Source organism: Chiloscyllium punctatum, chromosome 6, assembly GCF_047496795.1.
Source record: "Chiloscyllium punctatum isolate Juve2018m chromosome 6, sChiPun1.3, whole genome shotgun sequence".
NCBI classification, from domain to species: domain Eukaryota; kingdom Metazoa; phylum Chordata; class Chondrichthyes; order Orectolobiformes; family Hemiscylliidae; genus Chiloscyllium; species Chiloscyllium punctatum.
The window spans coordinates 39,393,438-39,417,777 of record NC_092744.1 but is presented as its reverse complement, the minus strand read 5'-3'; the positions used below and the strand labels follow the sequence as shown (position 1 = coordinate 39,417,777).

The window sequence follows — 24,340 nt, the reverse complement described above, 5'->3', positions numbered from 1 at the left end:
GATGAAGGTGATAGAGTGGAGGGTGGAGCGGATAGGTGGGAACAAAGATTGGCAGGTAGGACAGGTCATGAGGGGGGTGCTGAACTGGAAGGTACGAACTGGAGTAAGGTGGGGGAGGGGAAATGAGGAAACTGGTGAAGTCAACCAAGAAAAGGCTGGCCTGTCTTGACATCTCCAGGCAACAGCTCAATTCAAATTGCACCACAGTTCCAAAGAGTAACAAGCAACATTGTTTTGATGTGCAGATTGTAGTTTCAGCTCTCTTGGGTACCTTTGTGTTTTGATGCATCTGCAGTAACACCGAATTAACTGTGCACTAACTAAAGTTAGATATTTAATTGGTCATTTCTAATCCTAATGTGAAAATACAGATTATTGCTTTTTTAATTGACCATGATGATGCTAATCATGTATGCCATGATGTAATTGCTGTTAGTCACTGTTTTATGTTGGTTTATCTTTGTTTACCACTCAAACATCACAAGCCTTGACTGAATTATCTTTATAAACCTTAATATATAAAAAATTTAAACCATCAATACCAATTCTGGTATGTTACGGTTAATATTCTGTGCTGCCATTTAGCTAACGAATAGGCTCATTACATCTATTAACCACACTTCAATAATCAGTTAAAAATGCTTGTACGAATTTGTTTTAAAAATTATGCTTATTCAGTTTTTATTTCAATTTTCGTTTGCCTTTTGTTAACCAAACATTATCCTTTCAACCCCTCTGCCGTAAACCATATTCTGTTGTGCTGTATAAAGGTCAGACAAAGGTGAGGTATCTTTTCAAGAGGAAAAGTAGGTGCTGCATTCCAATCAGTTGTAAATCCTGTCTTTTTAGGTGAACTTGTTATGCATTTGCTTGAACAGTCTGATTTGAAATTTGAAAATCTCACAACACCAAGTTACAGTCCAGCAAGGTTATTTGGAAGTACTAGTTTTCAGAGTGCTGCTCCTTCATCGGGTAACTAGTGGGGCAAAATCATAGGACTCAGAATTTATAGTAAAAGATCAAAGTGTCATATAACTGATGCAGTGTTATATGACACTTTAATCTTTTACTATAAATTCTGTGTCCTATGATCTTGCCCCACTGGCTACCCAATGAAGGAGCAGCACTCTGAAAGCTTGTACTTCCACATAAACTTGTTGGACTATAACCTGGTGTTGTGAGATTTTTACCTTTTGTCTACCTCAGTCCAACACCAGCGTCTCCACATCATGAATAGAAATTGCCATTGAACAAAATCATAACCTCTCAAGGAACTTGTGACGCTTGACGCAGCATACTAATCTGGAATGTCTTAATATGTCCTGGCCTTGTCTAAATAACACTGCTCTACATTCATCAGCATGCATGTACATTCTGGCAACTCACAAGGACAGTAAATATCTGCAGTGCAGCTAATCTAAAGATGGTGACCATGAGTTGTATCAAAGCACAAGACAGTGAAAACAACTCTGAACTTTTCAATGAGAGCAGTGATGGGTAAGATTGTTGTGGTTCTGTTCGCCGAGCTGGGAATTTGCCTTGCAAATGTCTCGTCCCCTGTCTAGGTGACATCCTCAGTGCTTGGGAGCCTCCTGTGAAGTGCTTCTGTGCTGTTTCTTTCGGCATTTATAGTGGCCCGTCTCTGCCGCTTCCGGTTGTCAGTTCGAGCTGTCCGCTGTAGTGGCCGGTATATTGGGTCCAGGTCGATGTGTTTGTTGATAGAGTCTGTGGATGAATGCCATGCCTCTAGGAATTCCCTGGCTGTTCTCTGTTTGGCTTGCCCTATAATGGTAGTGATGTCCCAGTCGAATTCATGTTGCTTGTCGTCTGTGTGTGTGTGGCTACTAAGGATAGCTGGTCGTGTCGTTGCAAGGACTGCACAAAACACTACATCGGACAAACAGGAAGACAGTTAACGCTCCGTATACATGAACACCAACTAGCCACGAAACGACACGACCAGCTATCCTTAGTAGCCACACACACAGACGACAAGCAACATGAATTCGACTGGGACAACACTACCATTATAGGGCAAGCCAAACAGAGAACAGCCAGGGAATTCCTAGAGGCATGGCACTCATCCACAGACTCTATCAACAAACACATTGACCTGGACCCAATATACCGGCCACTACAGCGGACAGCTCGAACTGACAACCGGAAGCGGCAGAGACGGGCCAGTATAAATGCCAGAAGAAACAGCACAGAAGCACTTCACAGGAGGCTCCCAAGCACTGAGCATGTCACCTAGACAGGGGCCGAAACGTTTGCAAGACAAATTCCCAGCTCAGCGAACAGAACCACAACAACGAGCACCCGAGCTACAAATCTTCTCCCAAACTTTGATGGGTAAGATTGTTGACGTTGGAAATATGGAAATATGGAAGAAACCCTCTAGATGAAATGAAATGATGCATAAGGAGGAATAAAAGTAAAAGCTCAGAAGGATATCTGTAGCATGGACCATTTTAGTATGGTTTATTTGTAGTCTAGCATTTTGTATCATAGTCGATGATTTCCCATAAACTGATCATGATCTCTCAAATACATTCTAAGATATGCTGCAGACATCTTCTGTCCTGAAGGTGATGGAACAAATAAGTAAAGAGATCTTATCTTTAGGCAGTGGAGACCTTTTACTAAGAAATTGATAGATTGCTTATCAACTGGTTGACATTGAATAAATAAAAATAATGAGAATAAAGTGATTTTTTTTTTAAAAATTAGACCAAGAAGCAGCAAGACTGGAAAACAGCAGTATTTGGTGTAATTTAATCACTTTCCTGATTTTATGGAGTGATGATGCTTCTCCATTGTGTCTGGGTCTGTCATCTTCTCCTAACTTCTGTTATTGAGGAAGAGGCTCCATAAATGGGATATTGAATACCTGGATGACACAACAGAATAAAGGGAATTTTCAGCACCATTCATGACCATTATTTTGTTCCTTTGCTCATCCCTATGTGTTCCAGCCCAGTATTGCAGTTCCCTACCTGTCAGTGCAGCTGTTCCTACTTGAACTTCCAAAACTGGGCAGTAAACCCTGTACTAAAGATATGCTATTTCCTGATTTTTGACAGAGAATCTGTTGCTTTGCAAGACAATATTCTACTTTTCTTAGCACTGGTCGAAGGCATGTGAATCCGACCACAAAATAGTTTAACCTTGTCTTGAGCAAATAAGATTCTTTAGATATTTTCAAATAACCCATTCAGGCATGTTACAGTGCACCTCTAGAACCTCAGGTAGAACTGGAACTCAGGCCTTCTGACCCAGAGATAGGTGCATTGTCACTATGCTGTAAGAGCCCTTGAATCTTCCATTTTAGATACTTAACTGAGCTAATCACACTTATCTCACACTTTCCTGATGAAGGTCTTTTGCACGAAACACTGATTTCCCTGCACCTCGGATGCTGCCTGACCTACTGTGCTTTTCCAGCATCACTCTAATCTACTGGATCTGCAGTCCACACGTCCGCCTAATCACACTTGCCTGTGGGTGGGTTTGCCAAGCAAGTCACAGTCATTAAGATGCACCAAAGCTGTATTCCAAAAGCCAAGCAAAAATGTATAACAATCTCAGGAAGCAGTAGTTTTGTTCAATTGTATCTTGTTTTTTGAACTCAGTTTTTAAAAAATAATTCTGTGTCAGAATTTTAGGAGCTGTTTATCAGCTTTTATAACTTTGCGAGCATTTTGTTGGCACCTTTTTGGCACCAAATTAATGTACTATTACTTGCTGAAGCATTTGTGAAAAGAAGTGTTGTAGTATAGGCTTTTTAAAATGGGACATACCAGAAAAAGGTGTAAATTTTGATATTAATCAGAAGATCCTGTAATCCATAGAGATGGGGATAGGAATGCAGGCTGGGAACGTCTGGGTTCTCTATTATTGCAGCAGTTCGAACCCCTAATGCTGCCCTTGAGTTTAAAAATTCTAACCATTTCCCCAGCAGTGTTGATTATTGTCTGCAGCTATCATGTTGAAATGTGATTTTCATTGTAAATAATTTTTTAACTTCAGTTATGGGATCTACACTTTGGTTATATGATTCTTATAGAGACCAATTTTAACTTTACAAAACTAAACTAATTTCCACAATGCCATCAGAAAGAAAACTGTTGCACAAGATTTTAAAACTTATTCCCTAACACAACAAATGGCTCAAAGATTAAACTTATGGGTTTGAATCTTTGAATTAAAAAGAGTACCTATTGCTTTAATTGTGACTAACGTCATTATTTCTCACATTTTTTTTAATCAATTAGCTTTTTTTTGCCATAGATTAAATGTTATGAACAAATAAGGCCTTATCCAAAAATTGCTTAGTGCTCTGCTAACAACAATTGTGGTTCGTTGTCATGTGTGCAGAAGTTCAAAGCAGAACGTTCATTTTGAAGACCAGGCCTTGAGCATTATTGTTTTTTTCCTTGACATTGGTTGTTATTCTTTGCTGTGAGTGTTTCTAGCCTTGGGTAGCCATGCTAAATTGTGAAATTTATAATCCAACTAATGGTTCTGACATACGGCACAATTGCATTGACACATAGCGTCATAGAGATGTCCAGCACAGAAACAGACCAACTCGTCCATGCTGATCTGAAGCACTGTAATTAAACATAATTGTTCAATGACTGTTGGACTATAAAGCATTTATTCTCATAATAAGTGTCATCTGATCTATATTTAGTTATGATATCTTTCACGAATACCTGCTCCTAAAAACTATAAATTTATGGATATTTGAAAATATGTTAGCTTTAATTTTAATTTATCATAGTTTTTCAGCTATTAGGGTGCAATATTAAAAATGTAAATAGTTTAATCAAACAACCTTTGTAATCCCTTTGATAGTGCAGCATCCATATTTTAGGTAATAAATAGGTCCTGTGGAATCTAGTACTATGAGCAATGTGTATGCATTAAGCTTGTATTAGAAGGGTGCCACAAGTTATTAGTAATATTGCCCTCATGAATCTAGTACTAGGTACTTTTATTTGCATAACTTAAGGAGATTGTCATTGAGTCTTTGAGTTAACGTGCATTTTAGATGGTCTTGTGAATTTGGCTTGTAACTGATCACAACACTTGCCGTTCATGCTCTGGCCTGTTTGATCAAGCACATGGCAGCCAAACAATGGTCCTTAAAACTTGATGTTTTTACTTGCCTGAATATGGAGTTGAGAGAAACAGAAGTGTTTTTCCTGCCTGCACCCAGACACCATTACTCACCTACCCCTGATTTCACAAGAAAGTCATGTAATGGATGGGAATAAAAGATCTATCATATTTAATATCCTAAATATCGCATCTATATCAAACTTTAATCCAGTGCTATGTTTACTTACAGAAGATAAATATCTTATCCTTATCAGTACAAGCGATTTTCTCCTTAACAATATATACAGTGTTACATGATAGAATGCTTTTGTAACTTGTAACACAATACATTGTCCATTCTATAATAAACAGTTCAGCAAGAAAGATCTAGATGTTTGTATATATGTGTGTATGTCAAGGATATTATATGTAGACATATATCAATCTACACTTCTGCTAGTAACATGAATCAAAAGTGAGAAATACCTACAACCTGTGAAATCCTCATTCGCTTAAACTTTCGGGGAATGTATCTTCAAATTTTGTTCAAAATCCTTTCGGCTGTTTTATAAATGCTCACTCAGTCCTGTGCCAGGACTCCCCATTATCATGTCAGAGCCTGCAAACCTGAACCTTGCAAGATGTCAATATTACAAAATGCTCCAAACACACACTGTGGGGAAAGTGGTTCTTAATGTGAAGAAACTATTATTATTTAAGTAAGTTTACTCTGTAGTTGCTTTGAAACAATTCTTCTTTTGAATCTTCATGACAATCCAATGCATTGTTTTTATTTTAATTTAAATGAATTGCATTTTATCTAATATAGCATTTTATATTTTCTACCCGAAGCTAAGTACATTTATAGTGTTGATCTAGTTACGTAAAAGTAGACTGGTGAAAGTGGCAGTCTTAATGAGCTGCTTTCCCTTCTGTCATCTGTTTTCCTGTTGAAAAGACCCTCTTTCATTCTGCATGACCTGTGTATTGATAACATTGATTTCTGTTCCCTTCGGCAAATGTTATCAAATTGCCATGAAACGAATCTTCTGACTTTTTAGTAATTTCTAGTCTCCATTTATGGTTGAGTCCTTTTGGACTACAGTTTTTAGAATGTATGGCAAATGAACAATTAAATATTTTCAGTCTAACTTTTGACTATATTGATTAACTTTAATATTTAGTTGACCTTTCTTGAGTTAACTTTCAAAATAAAGTAAAAATCTGATGCTTCAATAACAACATTGCAAACACTGGCAGCTTGAAATTCAAATCAGGAGATGACTTTAACCTGAACGTGCAGTTTCTTTAACTGGTAGTGAATAAACAAGAAACCTAAACGTGTAATGAGCATTTATTTATGAAAAAGTCCTGGCACGGCAGGCACCAGATTTCTTCTGGAGGTGTGCAAGACAAAATACAGAGATATGATATTAACTGTAGGTGTGTACGAAAAGATTACATTTGTTTGATACTCAATTTAACTTTTGGTCCCCATTGCACATTCCACATTTACAATTTGATAGGCATTCTATTATATCTGGTTGGTGTTAATGGTTGCAGGTTCTGGATACACTTATTATTCATTGTGAAAAGATGCACTCGTTGAGGTCATGTGATTATAGTCTTGCTTGTTTTCTTGGTGTCGGTTTGAACAGTGAGTTTGCGGAGCATGAGAGAGTACATGGAAAATAAGATCATGTCCTATTTGAAGAAATGTCACTCTTTAAAAGTTTGCCTAAGTAAGTAGGAACAAAACTCCGAATGAACAGGAACTTTGTTTTATTTTGATTTCTTTCTTTTCTTTGCATTTTTCTTTTCTATAGCACTTTTTCTTAGCTGTCCATAAGAATTTGGCAAATGAGTTTTTTGACCTGAAGATATATGCTTCTCTTATTTTTTGGCTGTTTGGTTAGAGTTATAGATCCATGCACAAAATGTGCCATTAGTAATGACATAATTTAGAAATAATTTGATCATGCTAAGTTCAGGGTATTTCATGTTTACTAAGTATTCAGGTTGTCCAAAAAGTATGTTTGTCTTTGCTTTATTTGTTTAATGATTCTATATTTTATAGATGCTTGTGACCAATAATCTGAACAACTTGTACAAAGGAACTTTCCTTTTGAAGGACTGTGTTTTGATTTGCATTTCAAGTTTATTACTAATGTCTTTCTTGTTGATGTCAATAAATTACTGATTTTTACTCAGTTCAATATTTTATTGTCTTGTGACATCAATGTCCAGGTTAAAGATTTTAGAACTTGAAATTAAAACTGATTACAGCCTTAAATTGTAGTTGGCTGTTCTGGACATCCTGTAAATACTTGCAATTAAGATCCCGATGCTGAACATAGAATGTACAGCACAGTAATAGGCCCTTCAGCCACGATGTTCCAAACGTGAAGTCAAATTAAATTAATCCAATCAGCCTGAGTATGGACTATATCCCTCCATTCCTTGCATATTCTTGTGTTTATCTAAAAGTCCCTTAAACGCCCCTATCATATCTGCCTCCGCCGCCAACCCTGGCAGCACTTTCCTGACTCCTACCACTCTGTGCTTCTAAACAAAAAACTTGCCCCTCACGTCTCCCTTGAACCTTCCCTCTCTCACCTTAAATGCATGCCCCATATATTAGGCATTTCAACTCTAGGAAAAAGATTCTGACCATCAACATTGTCTGCGCATCTCATAACATTTTAGACTTCTATTAAGTCTCTCCTCAGCCTCTGCCACTCCAGAGAAAACAACCCGGGTCTTTCTGGTCTCCCTTTATAGCTCAAATTGTCTATTTCTGGCAGCATCCTGGTAAAACTCTTCTGCACCGTCACCAAAGCCTCCACATCTGTAATGTGACGACTAGAACTGAACATAGTACTCTAAGTGTGGTCTAACTAAAGTCTTTTAAAGCTGCAACATGACGTCCTGACTCTAGTGCTCAGTTCCCTGACCAATAACGTCAGGCATGCCATACATCACCTTTGCCACACCTTATCTATTTATGTAGGCACTTTCAGGAAGCTATGGACCTGAACCCCAAGATATCTTGTGGGATTGACTCAAAGACCAGCTTACTACCAAGACCTGGGATGAGAGGTTGACTTATGATAGTAGAAAATGCAAATTAGATCTATGCTGTTTGGAATCTAGAAGAATAAATTCTGAAGGGGCTGGTTATGTAGACACTGAGAGGTTGGGTCTCCCAGGATAGGAATCTAGAACACTGAGCCACAACATCTCAGAATCAGAGGTTCACTATTTAGATCTGTGATATGATCTGAACCTTTGAAATTCTCTACTCCAGAGAGCTGTAGTTGGCTGACCAAGTGGATGATTGTACATAATTGAAATGGATTGTGAATGCTTATTCAGTGAATATATTTAAGGCAAATAGACAGAGGTTTATGCTTCCTCAGGAAATTGAGGTCTATGAGGAAGAGTGAAATGGAGTTGAAGCAGAGGTGGAGCAAGCTTATTGAGTCATTTAGGTTTACGTCACTAGCTTCTCAGTAGAATTAGGAATGGGTAATAAATGCAACTTTGCCAGTGCTGCCTAAATCCTGAATGACATCGTTAATTGTCAGGTTCATAGAATCATAATATCCCTACAGTGTGGAAACAGGCTACTCAGCCCATCGAGTCCACACTGTCCTCCTAAAAAGCATCCCAACTAGACCCAACCCATAACCCTGCATTTCCTATGGCCAAACTACCTAACCTGCACATCTTTGGGTTGGTGTATATGAATAGGGAATTCTTATTGCAACTGTACAAAGTGCTGGTGAAACCACATCTGGAGTACAGCAAGTGGTTTTGATCTACTTCCTTAAGGAAAAATATCATTTCATTAGAGGCAGTTCAGAAAAAGTTCAGTGGGATGATCCATGGATTGTCTTCTAAGCAAAGGATAAACAGGTTGGGATATGATTCACTGGAGTTTAGAAAAATGCGAGCTGACCTCATTGAAACAAATAGCATTCTTAGTGGCTTGACAGTTTAAATGCTGGTGGATGTTTCCCCCTCATGGGACAGTCGAAGACCTGAGGGCATAGTCTCAGAATGAAGGGGCGCTAATTTAAAACTGAGATGAGGCGAGATTTTTTTCTGAGGGTTGAGAGTCTTTGGAACTCCTAGCCAACGAGAGCTGTTGGTGGAGGGTCCATGTGTATATTTTAAGACTACAATGGATTCTTGATCTGTAGGGAAACTGAGGATTATGGGGAAAACAGAGGAAAGTGAATGTAAGGAATGTTGAGTTCGCCATGATCCTATTGAATGGTGGAGCAGGCTCAAGAAGCAGAACAGCCTATTCCTGTTCCTGTTTCTTATTGCCTTAGGATTTTATGGTTTGTTTAATTGCAAGTTTTGTAGAATGTTGAAGAATATTGCTTTTTTCTGGATGGAAGTTTGAAGCACAGCAAGATATTTTCAAGGAATGAGCCACTAGTCATTTGGTAGTATAGAACTTGAGTATTAATGAACAAAGAACAAGGTGAGGACTGCAGATCAGAGTCGAGAGTGTAGCGCTGGAAAAGCACAGCAGGTCAGGCAGTATCCGAGAAGCAGGAGAATTGATATTTTGGACAAGAGCCCTTCTTCAGAATGTGCTCTCCATTCCTGATGAAGGGCTTACACCCGAAACATTGATTCTCTTGCTCCTTGGATGCTGCCTGACCTGCTGTGCTTTTCTAGCACTCCACACTTGACTATTATTGAACAAAGATGGTTTGTTGGAGGTTTTTATCTTGTACTCATGAGGACAATTGACAAGAATATCAATACCCACATTCCTAGAGTGTGAGAGGAGAGGGTTGGTTGATTAGTCTTGAACTCTGGTAAAGGTGTTGCCATTGTGAAGGCACCATTTACTGATGGTTAACTTCTGGGCTGGTTAAATTTTAAACCAGGCAGATTGGCTCTCTGAGTTTGTCAGGGCTGTGTATTAAGAAATTAATCAGTGAATGGCTATTGCCTGTTTTGTTGAGCATGTATATGTTCTTTCTGTCTCCCCAGAGCCCTATGTACTAATCTATGTAGCTTCCAGTACACATGTGCACCACACTCTGACCCTGATTGATAAAACTAAATTGTTTGTCAGTGTAATTCATTTCACATTCTGCAAATGTTGTCCAATTGCAGAATCACATCTGATGTTAGACACTCTGGTATGAGCTTGACAAGTGCACACTGGTTGGGTATGGTTATTACTGTGCTTATTTATGAACAGCCATAAGGATTTGATGTGATTTGCTGGTCTTTGGGACATTTAGCCTTCATACCGGACATCTCACTGACACTGCAATTCATGTACTATGTTACACGTCCTTTTAGTGGCGAGCACCAGTTGTGCTAGCTTCATATATTGCTCAAACATTTGGGATACCTTAGCTTCCAGCATAATCTGAGGTAGAATGAAAATTTTGCAGGGTCAAGAGTGACATCCTTGAGACCCTTTCATGAATTTGCAATGATATGCAACAAGAAGCAATCTGATTGGACAGTTGTTAGCCTGAATCAGGCCTTGATGTGCTTGATCCAGCATCAAGATGGCATGTGAGCAAATTGTCCAGGATCGAATTACAAGCTTGCTGGTAAGGCCAGTAAAGGTAGACAGTAGTAGAGAAATCCTTGGCTGATATTCACAACTGGGACTTCAAGGAAAAGGAATTAATTTGACTGTTCCCAAGATAGTGGGACTGTCCTACAAAGAAAGATTGGCTGAATTGGACCTGTATTCTCCAGAGTTTCAAAGAATGAGCAGTGACCTCTTTGAAACTTACAAAATACTTTAAGGGAAAAACAGGATAGATAAAGTTCCTCCCCTGACTAGGGAGTATAGAACTAGGAAACAATCTCAAAATAAGAGGATGTCACATAGAATTCGAATCCCTACCGTGTGGAAATATAGGCCCTTCAGTCCAATAACTCTGCACCAACCCTTCAAAGAGTAACCTACCCAGACCCATTCCCCTAACCTATATTCACCCCTGACTAATAACCGACACTATGGGCAATTTAGCATGGCCAATTCACCTAACCTGCACATCTTTGGATTGTGGGAGGAAACTGGAGCACCTGGAGGAAACCCATGCAAACGCAGGGTGAATGTGCAAACTCCCCACACACAGTCACCCGAGGCTGAAATCGAGCCTGGGTCCCTGGCACTGAGGCTGCAGTGCTAAGCACTGAGTCGCTTGGAGAATTTGTTGTTAAACTGAGAGTTGCAAATCTTTGCAATTCACTACTACAGAGGGCTGTGGAAGCTCAGCCTTTGAGTATGTGGTATGCAGGGTTATGGGGATAGGGTAAGCCTTATTTAGTCCTGAATTGTGCAATTGGCCATGATCATATTGAACAGCAAGACAAACTCAATAGACTGAATATCTTCTCCTGATCTTATGTTCCATTTCAAACTTGAATTTTAGCACAAGTGGCACCCATTAAGATACATCAAAAATGACACTGTGGATTCAAGAATTGCAAGTGTATCACCTACTCATTGGAAATATAGAAGGAATAGACCGTAATATCAAGACCATAAAAGAAATAGGAACAGGAGTAGGCCATCCGGCTCCTCAAACCTCAATTGGATCGTGGTAGAGCCGCTATTCCTCATATATCCACTCTCCTGCAATTTCCTCATTACTCTCTATTTCCCCTACTGATCAAGAATCTATCTATCTCAATCTTAAATCTACACAAGGACTCTGCTCCCCCCTGCCCCCCCCAACAGCTCTCTATAGCCAGGTGTTTGAGAGACACTCAACCCTCTGAGAGAAGAAATTCCTCCTGTCTCAGTCTTAAATTGGCATTCTTTTATTCTGAGACTATGCTCACTAATTCTGGACTCTCTCTTATGAGGGAAACATCCTTTCAGCATTTACTCTGTCAAGCCCCTTAAGAATCTTACACGTTTCAATAAGGTCATCTCTCATTCTTCTAAACTTCATTGAGTAGAGACCCAGCCTGTTCAGCCAATTGCTCATAAGACAATCCCTCCAAGGATTATCCTAGTGAACATTCTCTAAACTGCCCTAAATGAAATGATATATTTCCTTTAACTAAGCAGATAAAAAAACTGCTCATAGATGTGGTCGGACCAGCACCTTGTACAGTTGGAGTACAACTTCCCTACTCATTTATTCCAACCCCCTTGAAATAAGGGCCAACGTTCCATTAGCCTTCCCGATTACCTGCTGCACCTGTGTGCTAGCTTTCTGGGTTTCACGCACTAATATCCCCAAGTTCCTTTGTGTTGTAACTTGCTGCACTTTTTCTCCATCTTAAATAATATTCTGTTCTTTTGTTCTCCCTTTCAAAATAACAACTTCACCTTTTTCCACATTATGCTCCATTTGTCAATTCTTTTTGCCCGCAACCTATCAATATCTCTCTGTAAACTATTTATATTCCTCTTGCTACTTGCCTTTCCACCTATTTTTGTGTCGTCTGCAAATACAATAAATGATCTAGTAAATGTCAAAATGGAGGCATAGCCATGCAATGGATATGAAGTAGGCAGCTGATTTTAAAGGGAGATTAGTACCCACAAGTTAGAAGCACTTTTATTTTTAGACCATGAAAGTGTGAGGGCAATGGGAGTGGGAGTGGAAAAAATGTGCAAGAGGCTTGCCCTTTCTTACCTGTAGCTCATCTTCCCAGATCTGATGCCTTATCATGTTCTTCTGTTGGGTGGAATCCTTTCCTATCCAATGGCAACCACCCTGTGACACCCGGCATCCAATGCACTGAGGTCAACTCTTTTTTTTCTCTCTGCTGCTGTCTATTCTCAGAAACAATCTCTGAAGTTCTTCAGCTCTGATCAAATGGCTGAAATATTGCCTTTTTTCTTTTTTTTTCTGGAATTCACCGAGTTCTTATTAGTGGAAAAAAATTTCTTATTTCTCTTGCAATTTTCAGCACCTCTTCATTCACTTTACCTGCCTTAGCATTTACGTTTCAAAGGCCTCTACTTCTGCCACAGATCTTTATTTATTGTCCAGGTTTCTGGGGAAGACAGGAAAGTGGACAAAATATGGCATCTTAGAAGTTCTGTCTCCTTTTTTAAGTTTGAGTTTTCTTATTTAGACAACCTTCACCTTCCAAAAAGAAGTTGTTTCTGACTATCTCTATTGTTGTTTTGACTTCAGCTTTGCACGCACTGTCTTCTTAATCATTTGTCCTAAGTAAATAAACTTACCAGTTTGTCCCAGTTTGACGCCATGCACTTCAATATTGTCCAGTTTCTTCTAATACTTAATATCAATGTAACTTTATAAAGTTAGCCACTGAGCTTTTAAAACCTGAATCTGCAATCCATTGATTGGAAATAGCAGTTTCTATGATGGTTTGAACATTTACACAACTGTACCTAATGCATTCCAAAGCCATTAAAATGGCATAAACCGCAGCAGAGACATTACCTTGAGGATGTGTGAATGGGATCAGCTCCTAATCTATTCAGAGAACATCAAAACATTCACCAAGATGCAAACTATGGATTAGGCGTAAACAAATCATATCAGACAATGACATCTCTGGCTGTGAAAGAAATTCACCCAGCCATAGATATTTTCTAATCAACATGCTGAGAGATATTACACATTTCTGGAGTAGGTAGGCCTCCTGGTTCAGAGGTAGGGGCACTAATACAGTCACAACTGCCATATCAGTCAGCCATAATCCAATCCAAGCACCTGGAATCCACTACCATTCCCATATTTAGATAACTGGTCGGTTCAGAAAGGAAATCATGTGAGAAGCCAGCAAGCTTTCTCCTGTGATAAAGAAACCTTTTTTGTTTAGTTTTGAACACAAGTCACAATACAAAGGGAGGGCAGCAATAAGACCCGCTCGGTGGTCCCCTATCTCTATAGCACAGGTTTGAGCTCCATCTGCTGATTGACTATTCTCGAGTTGCAGGCGATGTTTTAAGGTTTCTTGGAGAAACTGCAACTAAGAGACGAGTGTGAATGTGTGTGAAAGTTGGGTCACTTTTATTATTTTAGACCAGGAACAATAAAGGTTTTTTTTTCTTGAGAACATGCAATAGGACTATACAGACTATAATGTAGGAAACTGTGAACTACTTCACTTTTCTTTCGGAGGATAGGAAAACAGTATGTTACTTAATGGCGAGAGGTTGGTGAATAGAGGAATCTGGGTGTTCATGCATGAGTCCTGTAAAGTTATTATAGAGGCACAACAAGTGATTAGGAAAATAAATGTTGTAATTTATTACAAGGTAGTAGAAAGGTGAGGACTGCAGATGCTGGAGATCAGAGTTGAGACTGTGGTTCCTGATTGGAAGGGCTTATGCCCAAAACATTGATTCTCCTGCTCCTCAGATGCTGTCTGACCTGCTATGCTTTTCAAGCACCACACTCTCGATTGATTACGAGGTGAATCGATTATGAAAGTATAGATGCTTTACTACAGTCGTAAGGTGCATTGGAGACTACAGATGGAGTACTGAGTGTAGTTTGATCTCCTTATTTAAGAAAAGATCTAGTATTAGAAGCAGATCAGAGAAGATTTACCTGATTGGTACTTGGGTTGGGGTGTCAACTTATGAGGTGTGTTTGGACAAGTAGGGTCTGTATCCACTGGACGTTGGAAGAATGAAAGGTGATCTTATTGAAACATGTAAGGTCCAGAGAGAACTTGTCAGGATAGATACTGAAAAACATTAATTCTAGTTTCTCCCACAAAAGGCAGAGGAAATGAACTGTTTAAAAATAAGGGGTGTTCCATTTAAGACTTAAGAGAACATCTTTCTCTGTGAGTCGTGACTTTTTTTTTGAACTCTTGAATGGTTGGGGCATTTATAGGATATTTTTAAAGCAGTGTTATGTAGCCTTTGACTCCTTGATAGATTCTTGACTAACAAATGTAAGCAGGAATGTGGTGAGGCCACTATCCAATCGCCATGATCATGCTGAATGGCAGAGCAGATTCAAGGGGTCGTTTTCACCTATGCCTGCTTCTATAGTCATAGGTAGACCTGTCCATGTGTCTGTTACAGTGTGGAAACACTCACTGAACGTACAAGTATAACTTTGACATTCTACCTCCTCTCACCTGATTGTAACAGTTCTTCCAGTAGTACATATTCTTGTATTAGTCAAAATTATGAAATGTTACTCTCCAATATATGACTACATAAAGGATGCAGAGTATTCCACAGTCAGGTATAGTTGTTTTCTCATAAATTGTGGAATAATGCACAAGCAGAGGGAGACTGGCACTTAATGACATTTGCACATCTCTTGCATGTTTGCTGTTACAACCTACTTCAAGAAGAGGACCAATAAATCATTTTTTAAAAAAGTAATAGTAGTTGGTGACATATTTATTAATCTGTAGTTTGTAATGCAGAAACTGCTATTAGCAAGTGTTGTAATTATTTTGAGCTAAAGTTGTTGCTTCTATTGTGATATAGATCCCTTGGTAAGAGACAAAAAAAAACTGCAGATGCTGGAATCCAAGGTAGACAAGCAGGAGACTGGAAGAATACAGCAAGCCAAGCAGCATCAGAAGATGGAAAAGTCAACATTTCAGTGTAACCCTTCTTCCCGCTTGTCTACCTTGGTATAGATTACTGGCTGTCTGTTCCATTTATTTAATACTTTATTATAAAATAATGTTTACCTCAGAATCACACTCAAAAATTTGACCTCACTGTCTTTAAAGTCATTCCCAGGGTTAGAATTCCCAGTTTGGAGAAAACCTGTGTTTAAAATTCTGCTGCTTTTCAAAAGGGAATTTTTCCTTTACATTTTCATCCAAACACATTGACAGAATCACAATTGCAGAACTGTCCATGAGCCAGTGCTGTCAGTGGATTATCAAATTGTTTTTAGAACTCAGATCATGATGTATTTGAGTGGTAGCTTGTTACCATTTTAGTAATGCAAGTGCAAATAGTTTATTGCTTTAAAAAAAATCTTAAGAATGTTTCATTTTCCATCTGTAAAGTCAAAATGATTCTAATCAAACTTTTACTGAGCCAATCATTGGTGTACATCAGTATTTTTTAATTGCCTTTTCCAAAAAAAAACTTGCTAAAATCTTTTAAAACATACCGACTGATTCCTAAGTGCCAAACAAAATGAGTTCCATTGAAGGTTTTGTTAAGCAAATGTGATTCGTAGAAACTCTCCAGGCTCATTATTTAAATCTCAGGCATGGACAGTTTCGTGACTAATTGCAGCTTGATATTTGTCAAACAGTGTTATAAGTTGCAGAACCTTGATTTTACCCTTTAGTGTAGCTTGTGTTTTAAATTCTACAATCATCTTTGCCGATTTGATTTGTTTTCAGCCATAAAATTCAACGGACTTGAACTGGTGACTGACCTTTGTGTTACCAAGCCATTCTTAGTCTATAGTTCCTACTGACTTGTATGATGTAGAAAAAAACTGAGAAAATTGCTTTTGAAATGCAGACCTAAATCTCAACAAAATAAACAATTTAAATATTATAGTTTATACGTATTCAGATATTTAAATCTGTCTGATGTAGAGGCTTTGAATGACTCGGTTCGTTTTTTAAAAAAAAAACAATGATGCAAATTTCAGCCCTCCCAAAAACCTCATCAAGGCTGGATGGTCTGGATTGTACCTCAGTGAGTTTATGTGCTCCATATTTCAATCCCCCAACCTATGTCAACAAGAAAGGATTGCACACTTTTAATTTGCAGGAGTTTTGCCACTTAAATACACTGTGAAGTGCTGACTATATCCAGTGCATAGTGGCCTCCTCAGACACATTTAGAAGATGAGAATTGACAGCCTTGCCCTGATGAGAATTCAAATGTAAGTCAACATAAAAGCAGTGATCTGGGAGATTTATAATCTTATTTCTAAGCATAAGAGTACAACATGATAGAGGAAAAGAAGCAAAAGTTTATCATGAACACATGGCATGTCTTCCTACAATTGTCTAACTCTAATGTATTCTCGTCTCCCATCCTTCCTGAGATCAGTCCTTCTCCCTCATTGGCTGAAAGGCCAGAGATTGGAGTGCTTCAACCTCTGATTGCCCTCTTGCTCAGGTGTTTCGTGCTTGGATAAAAATCATGTTTTACATGCAGATTTCTTACATTCTAAATAATAGTAAATGCAGAGATCAGTTTCATTAAAGCCACATGTAAAGATAAAAAGAGACAGAAATGATTTATTTGAATGCATGCTTAAATGTTTGATGTCGAGTGATGTCTGCAGTGACTTATTAAAGCTTAAAAAAGGAGCTTCACTAACAGTTGATTTGACATTGATTCTGTCTGCTCATGCAATTTTTTTTTCCATTTATTCATTTTTTAATGGGATGTGAGTGTTGCTGGTTGACCAGCATTTATTCCCCGTCCCTAGTTGTCTTTGAGAAGGTGGTGCTAAGTTGCCGCCTTGAACCTGCTGTGAGTTGACCCAAAACTCCCTTAGGAATGGAATTCCAGAATTTTCATCCAGCGACAGCGAAGGAACAGTTCTAAGTCAGAATGATGATTGGCTTGAAGTGGAACTTGAGGGTTGGTGGTGTTCTCATACATTTGCTGCCCCTGTCCTTCTAAATGGAAGTGTCATGGGGTTGGAAGGTGTTTATCTGAGGATCTTCAGTGAATTTCTGCAGTGCATCTTGAAGATAGTACACACTGCTGCTACTGAGCATTGGTGGTGGAGGGACTGGATGCTTGTAGATGCCAGTTAAGCGGTTGCTTTGTCCTGGGTGGTGTCAAGCTGCTCGACTGTTGTTGGGGCTGCACTGATTGAGGGAAGTGGGGAGTATTCATTCACACTCCTGACTTGGGCCTTGTAGATGGTGGACAGGTTTTCACGAGACACGAGGTGAGTTACTCGCAGTATTCCTAGCCTCTAACCTGCTGTTGTAGCTACTGCATTTATGTGGTGAGGTCAATTGAGTTTCGGATCAATGATCATTCCCAGGATGTTGAAATTGGGGGATTCGGCAGCGATAATACAGTTGAATGTCAAGGAATGGTGGTTAAGTTTTCTCTTACTGGTGATGGTCATAGCCTGGCATTTTTATGGCATGATTGTTACTTGCCACTGACCGGCCCAGCCTGGAAACTGTCCAGATCTGGTTACATTTGGACACGGACTGCTTCAGTATCTGAGGAGTCGTAAATGGTGCTGAACACTGCTATCATTGGTGAACATCCCACTTCTGACCTTATGATGAAGGGAAGGTCATTAATGAAGCAACTGAAGATGGTTGAGCCTAGATCACTACCCTGAGGAACTCCTGCAGAGATGTCCTGGAGCTAAGATGACTGACCTCCAACAATGACGTCTATCTTCCTGGTGCATCAAGTATGGATCAAACCACTGGACACTTTGCCCCTGATACTCATTGATTCTAGTTTTGCTAGAGCTCCTTGATGCAACACTGGATCAAATGCAGCCTTGATGTCAAGGGCTGTCACTCTCTCCTCACCTCTGGAATTCAGATTTTTTTTCCATGTTTGAACCAAGGCTGTAATGAGGTCAGGAGCTGAGTGGTGCTGGCAGGACCCAAAATGGGCATCACTGCTGAGCAGGTGCTGCTTGATAGCACTGCTGGTGACACCTTCCATCACATTACTAATATGACAGTAGACTGATGGGGTGATAATTAGCTGGGTTGGATTTGTCCTTTTTTTAATATACAGGATGTATTTGGGCAATTGTACACATTGCTGGGTAGATGCCAGTGTTGTAATGTACTGGAAGAGCTTGGCTAGAGGAGCAGCAAGTTCTGGAATGCAAGTCTTCAGTACTATTGCTGCAATGTTGTCAGGGCCTGTAGCCTTTGCAGTATCCAGTGCCTCCAACCATTTCTTGGTATCACGTGGAGTGAATCGAATTGGTTGAAGACTGGAATTTCTCATGCTTGTGACCACTGGAGGAGGCCGAGATGGACCATCCACTTGGCCCTTCTGACTGAAGATTGCTGCAAAAGCTTCAGCCTTATCATTTGCACTGATGAGCTTGGCTCTTCCACCATTGTGGATTGGGATATTTGTGAAGTCTCCTCCTCCAATGAGTTATACCACATATGACTGGATGTGACAGGACTGGAGAGCTTAGATCTGATCCATTGGTTGTGAGATTGCTAAGTTCTGTCTATCACTTAGTGCTCTTGCTGTTTGGCATGCAAGTATTTGATAGTTTCACCAAGGAGGGTTGGCACCTCATTTTCAGGTATAGCTGGTGCTGCTCTGGGGGCAGGCCCTCCTACACTCTCCATTGAACCAGGATTGATTCCCTGGCTTGATGGTAATGGTTGAGTGGGGGATATGCTGGGCCATAAGGTTACAGATTGTGCTGGAGTACAATTTTGCTGCTGTTAATGGCCTCATGGATGCTCAGTCTTGAGTTTGAAGGCTGTCCCATTTGGAACAATGATCGTGCCACTCAACATGAGGGACGTTATTCTCAATGTGAAGGCAGGATTTCATCTCCACAAGGACTGTGTCGTGGTCACTCTTACTGATTTTATCATGGACAGATGCATCTGCAGCTGGAAGATTTGTAAGGATGAGGCATATGTTTTTCCCTCTTGTTGGTTTCTTCACCAGCTACCACAGATCCAGTCCTTTAGGACCTGACCAGCTCGATCAGTCGTGCTGCTGCCGAGCCACTCTTGGTAGTGAACATTTGAAATTCCCCACCCAGAGTACATTTTGTGCCCTTGCCTCAGTGCTTCCTCCAAGTGCTGTTCAACATGGAGTACTGAATCATCAGCTGAGGGAGGTCATATGTGGTAATCAGCAGCAGGTTTCCTTGCCTGTGTTTAACCTGAAGCCATGAGGTTTGATGGGGTCCAGAGTCAATGTTGTGGACTCCCAGGGCAACTCCATCCCAACTTCACACCACTGTGCTGCCACCTCTGCTGGGTCTATCCTGCTGGTGAGACATGCCATATCCAGGGATGGTGATAGGGGTGTCTGGGACATGGTCATACTCACGGAATCATACCTTACAGACAATGTCAAGCACTTGATTGACTAGTCTGTGAGACAGCTCTCCCAATTTTGGCAATAGTCCTCAGATGTTAACGAGTAGGACTTTTGCAGGGTTGACCGGGCTGTTTCTGCCATTGTGTTTTCTGCCTAGGTTGATGCCTGGTGACCCATCCAGGTTCATTTCTTTGAGACTTTGTAGTGATAGATACAATTGAATGGCTTGTTAGGTCTTTTCAGAGGGCAATTGAGAGTAAACCACATTACTGTGGGTCTGGAGTCACATGTAGGCCAGATCAGGTGAGGATTGCAGATTTCCTTCCCTGAAGGACACTAGTGAACCAGATAGGTGTTTTTTATTGAATTCAAATTCCACCATCTGAGATTTGAACCTGGATCTCTGTATGAATAATCTAGCAATAATACCACTGGGCCATCACCTTTTCTTGTTACTTTAATATTAGAGTATTTATTCCCAGCACTCAAATGCTTTTTAAAAGTGGAATTCCTTGGAATTGTTACTTGGAATTTCTTTTCACATGGGAAACGAAAGTCATCTCAGAGAAACCCTGGAAATCAAATCCTGAAGCAATCTGAATGACCTTTTTCTAACCTAAATGCTGTCTGCTCAATGTACAGAGGAGAGGCCAGCTATTCTCTGCACCTCACCATCTTTCAGGATGTCCAGGTCCCTGTCAGCTGAGCAGGGGCTGTTTCCTGGGCAAAGTTCACAAACTGTATTGCGCAACCCTGCAATGACAGCATTTGATCTGGTGCATGGCTGCGTTTTTAACATAGCACTGGTGGCTCCTGACATTAGCAAGTACTTCCTCCTGTGGTGAGACCGACTTGTGTGTTAGGTAAGCAGGTGTGTTCTGGAAGACATTGAGAAATCCTGCTAGGACCCACCGAGAGAAACTCTTCAAAGCTAACGCCTTAGCTGATTTCTGGTAAAATTCAGCTCAGTAACTTGTTGCAGATTAAGTTCAATAATGGCTTTGTCACTAACTTCTGTTTTCCTGCAACACAATCACCATTTTGGAATAATTCCAATCACCATTTCCCAATCTGCTTTCACAGCATCAGCGTTTCTTTTGTTGAAAGCATTTGGTCATTGCAAACCATTCTGCTCACTGTTCAGATTCGTTCAACACGGCAGTGGCCTTTGTTTAACAAAAGACAGAATCTCTCTTTTTGTTCCCATGCTACCAATATGCAGTTTAAAGAATTTGACGGAAGAAAGTGGGAATAATACTAAGCTAATGAATCACTGTAGCAATGATAGTTCATTAAACGACTGTTACATCTTGTGAAGGAAGCAGATTATTACAAAACTGTTGGCAGGACCTACTTTTCTAACTATATCCTTTTCAAGGAACTAGAAGCACCACAAACCATTTAATCTCCATGCTCTTTTGGAAAATAACACAGTAACAAGAAGAAATACTATGGGGAAATGAGCTAACGAGCTTTAAGTGTGCTATAATTTCTTTACAAAAATTAACTTGTTCAAGATGATAGACTTTACTTTTTTTAATTTTTGGATATTCAATTGACTTAATTTCACTTATCAATGGATTAGAAAATCGTATGTGGTACGAAAGCAGGCATGTCCAGTAAGATTTCAATTTGTGACGCAATTGTCAACCAATATACTGTTAACTTGTCGAACTGGAAAACTGACCAGAACAAGATTGGGCAAGCTCAAAGTCTTTATTCAGCTTGAAGCAAATGTTATAAGTTGTATTTATGGAATTCGTATACTTTCTAAAAATATATTTGTAAATGTGCAGTTTTTACACAAATTACTTATTAGAGGTAGGTAGATATAATGTAAGTTGAGATAAACTGGATTGGATTGGTTAGATTAATTTTGATAACCTAAGGGGATAAGAGAGCAATTTCACATAATCATTCCCCTTCCATAATTGGGCTTGTTGTTTGTTTGTTCTTTTGCCTCTCCTGGTGCTTTTGTAACTCTAGGTGTAATGGCTGAGTATTTAAGAAGGATCTTTTTCCCTGGCTTGGAGGGACTGGAAACAGAAGACATTGGCTCAGAATAAAGATGCACCATTTAGAATTGAGCTGAAGAGGACTTCCTTCACGCAGGGTCATGGATGTTTGGAATTTGCTGCCCCCAAGGGCTGCAGAGGTTCAGTTTATTGAATATGTTCAATACTGAGATTTGGCTCCTATTAAAACAGTAAGAGTTGCAGGGCGGTTTGGAAAAATGGGGGTTGTCACAGAAGATGAGCTTTGGTCATAGCGATTGGCAGAGTGGGCTTTCAGCGCTGCATAAGTTACTCCTATTTCTTTTGTTCTCATGTATGCATTGTGATGCATTGAACAAAACAATGAAATGGGACCAGTGGTTTGTTCTTGTTTACGATTGTAATATGTCATACTATAGTCAATGGCGAGCTACAAAGTGTATTGTACATATGTACTTGCAACTAATTTATACACTGCTTTACAGTGTCATTCCAATGCACTAATTGTTTTTTTAGCTGTGCTTAAAATTGCACATACGGCATTCAAATAAATTTTTTGCGTGTTACAAGATGCTTTTCAAAGTATGAATAGCTGTTCTATCTGTTTCTCAAATTCAAAAGTTTAATTGTTGTGGTTAAATGCCCATGTTTTTTAATCATGCAACATTACTGAGGCATATATTTCAAAATGTATTGCAATGCATCTGAAGGATGGGGACTCCAGCATATTAGAATATGGAGTTCAGCATTCTGTTTGATCAAAGCTTGCAAATCCAAATCTCATTACAGTTTGCTGCATTTTGTATCTTTTATGACATGAGTTCCTTACCAAAATATCCCCAGATGGTAAGCTGCACAGATATGATCACATCTTGTTCATATTGTAGATTTGCATTCTTAAACTGTGAAATTATGTTTAGTGAGTACTTTTGCAATAATGATTGATGTGGGTGAAGATGTGAATCTGCTGCTTTCAATTTTCTCAAGCTCCCTATCTTGCCTTCACCATGTGGCAGTTTACACATTTCTACATAACATTGCATCTTTTTCTCAGTCAACAAGCTGATTTCCTCAAAATTGTTCTTTTAGCCATTTGACTAAGATCAGTAGAACCTATTTATCTTATACGTTTTTCTCACATTAACTTCTAGTCTATTACATAGCACATTTATTCATAAAACTGTCTTAAATTCTACACTGTTCAGCATCTGCCTGATTTTGCATTTGCCTCCATCTTCTGTTACTGCAGAAAACTTTATTAAATGGTATTTAGTCAATAGCTTTTCATTCACAGAGCTGATTGTCACCATTGCATCCTATTGACTAGAGCTCCCAAAACTTAGGAAGCAAGTTTACATCAATTCTGTGCTTGAGTGTGGGCCCAATATCATGTGCCAAGCTTGGTGGAAGTTTTATTCAATTTTAAACCAATCAGTTCCTAGGCTTGGTAATCACATCTTTACCAGCAAAATTAAATGGTAAATATGATTGGAAATGAAGATGGAAGAGATTTCCCCAAAGTTTCTCATCTCTCAAACCAACCAACTCTGCCACTATCTTCACTTTAGGTCTGGCTAACACTGCTAAAGAGACAGAATAGACTTTATTTGTGGGATGTGAGCATCAATGGCTGGCTAGCTTTTATTGCCCAACCCTAGTTGCCCTTGAGAAGATGGTGGTGAGCTGCCTTCTTGAACCGCTGCAGTCCACCTGCTGTAGGTAGACCCACAATGCATCCGGAAGGAAATTCCAGAATTTTGACCCAGTGATAATGAAGGAACAGTGATATCTTTCCAAGTCAGGATGGAGAGGGCCTTTGAAGGGAACTTGCAGGTGATGGTGTTCCCATGTACTTGTTACCCTTGTCCTTCTAGATGGAAGTGGTCATGGGTTTAGAAGGTGCTAAGGATCATTTGGTGAATTTCAGTGGTAGAGGGAGTGAAGGTTTGTGGATGTGGTGCCAATCAAGATTGTTCTGCATTCTTCCTAAAATCATATTTACTGCCCACTGACTTATTAAAAAGGAGCACAAAATCTAATGTGTAAAATGTCAACATAATTTGCATTTTCAGACATAAAAGGATGTCTGTAAATAAGAATGGAAATATGGAATTAGCACTTTGAAGAAAAACATGATTTTTTTTTATTATTCACAGCCAGCATTTATTGCCCAGAGGGCAGCTAAGAGTCAACCACATTACTGTGTGTCTGGAGTCATACATAGACCAGACCAGGTAAGGGTGGCAGTTTCCTTCCCTAAAAGACTTTAATGAACCAGCTG

The 24,340-nt window shown here is 39.5% G+C and overlaps 1 protein-coding gene across 3 annotated transcripts in view; it reads left to right on the top strand.

The window, feature by feature from the left end:
* LOC140478893 (chloride channel protein 2-like) overlaps nt 1–24,340 on the top strand; it is a 609,305-nt gene that overhangs the window by 137,699 nt on the left and 447,266 nt on the right. The window contains exon 1 of one of the 3 annotated variants that reach the window (XM_072572493.1): nt 6,779–6,848. The exons of the other annotated variants lie outside the window; for them this stretch is intronic. Within the exon in view, the coding sequence (XP_072428594.1) occupies nt 6,779–6,848 (70 nt within the window). Of the gene's footprint in view, nt 1–6,778; nt 6,849–24,340 lie in introns of those variants that run through there. 3 annotated transcript variants of the gene reach the window in all.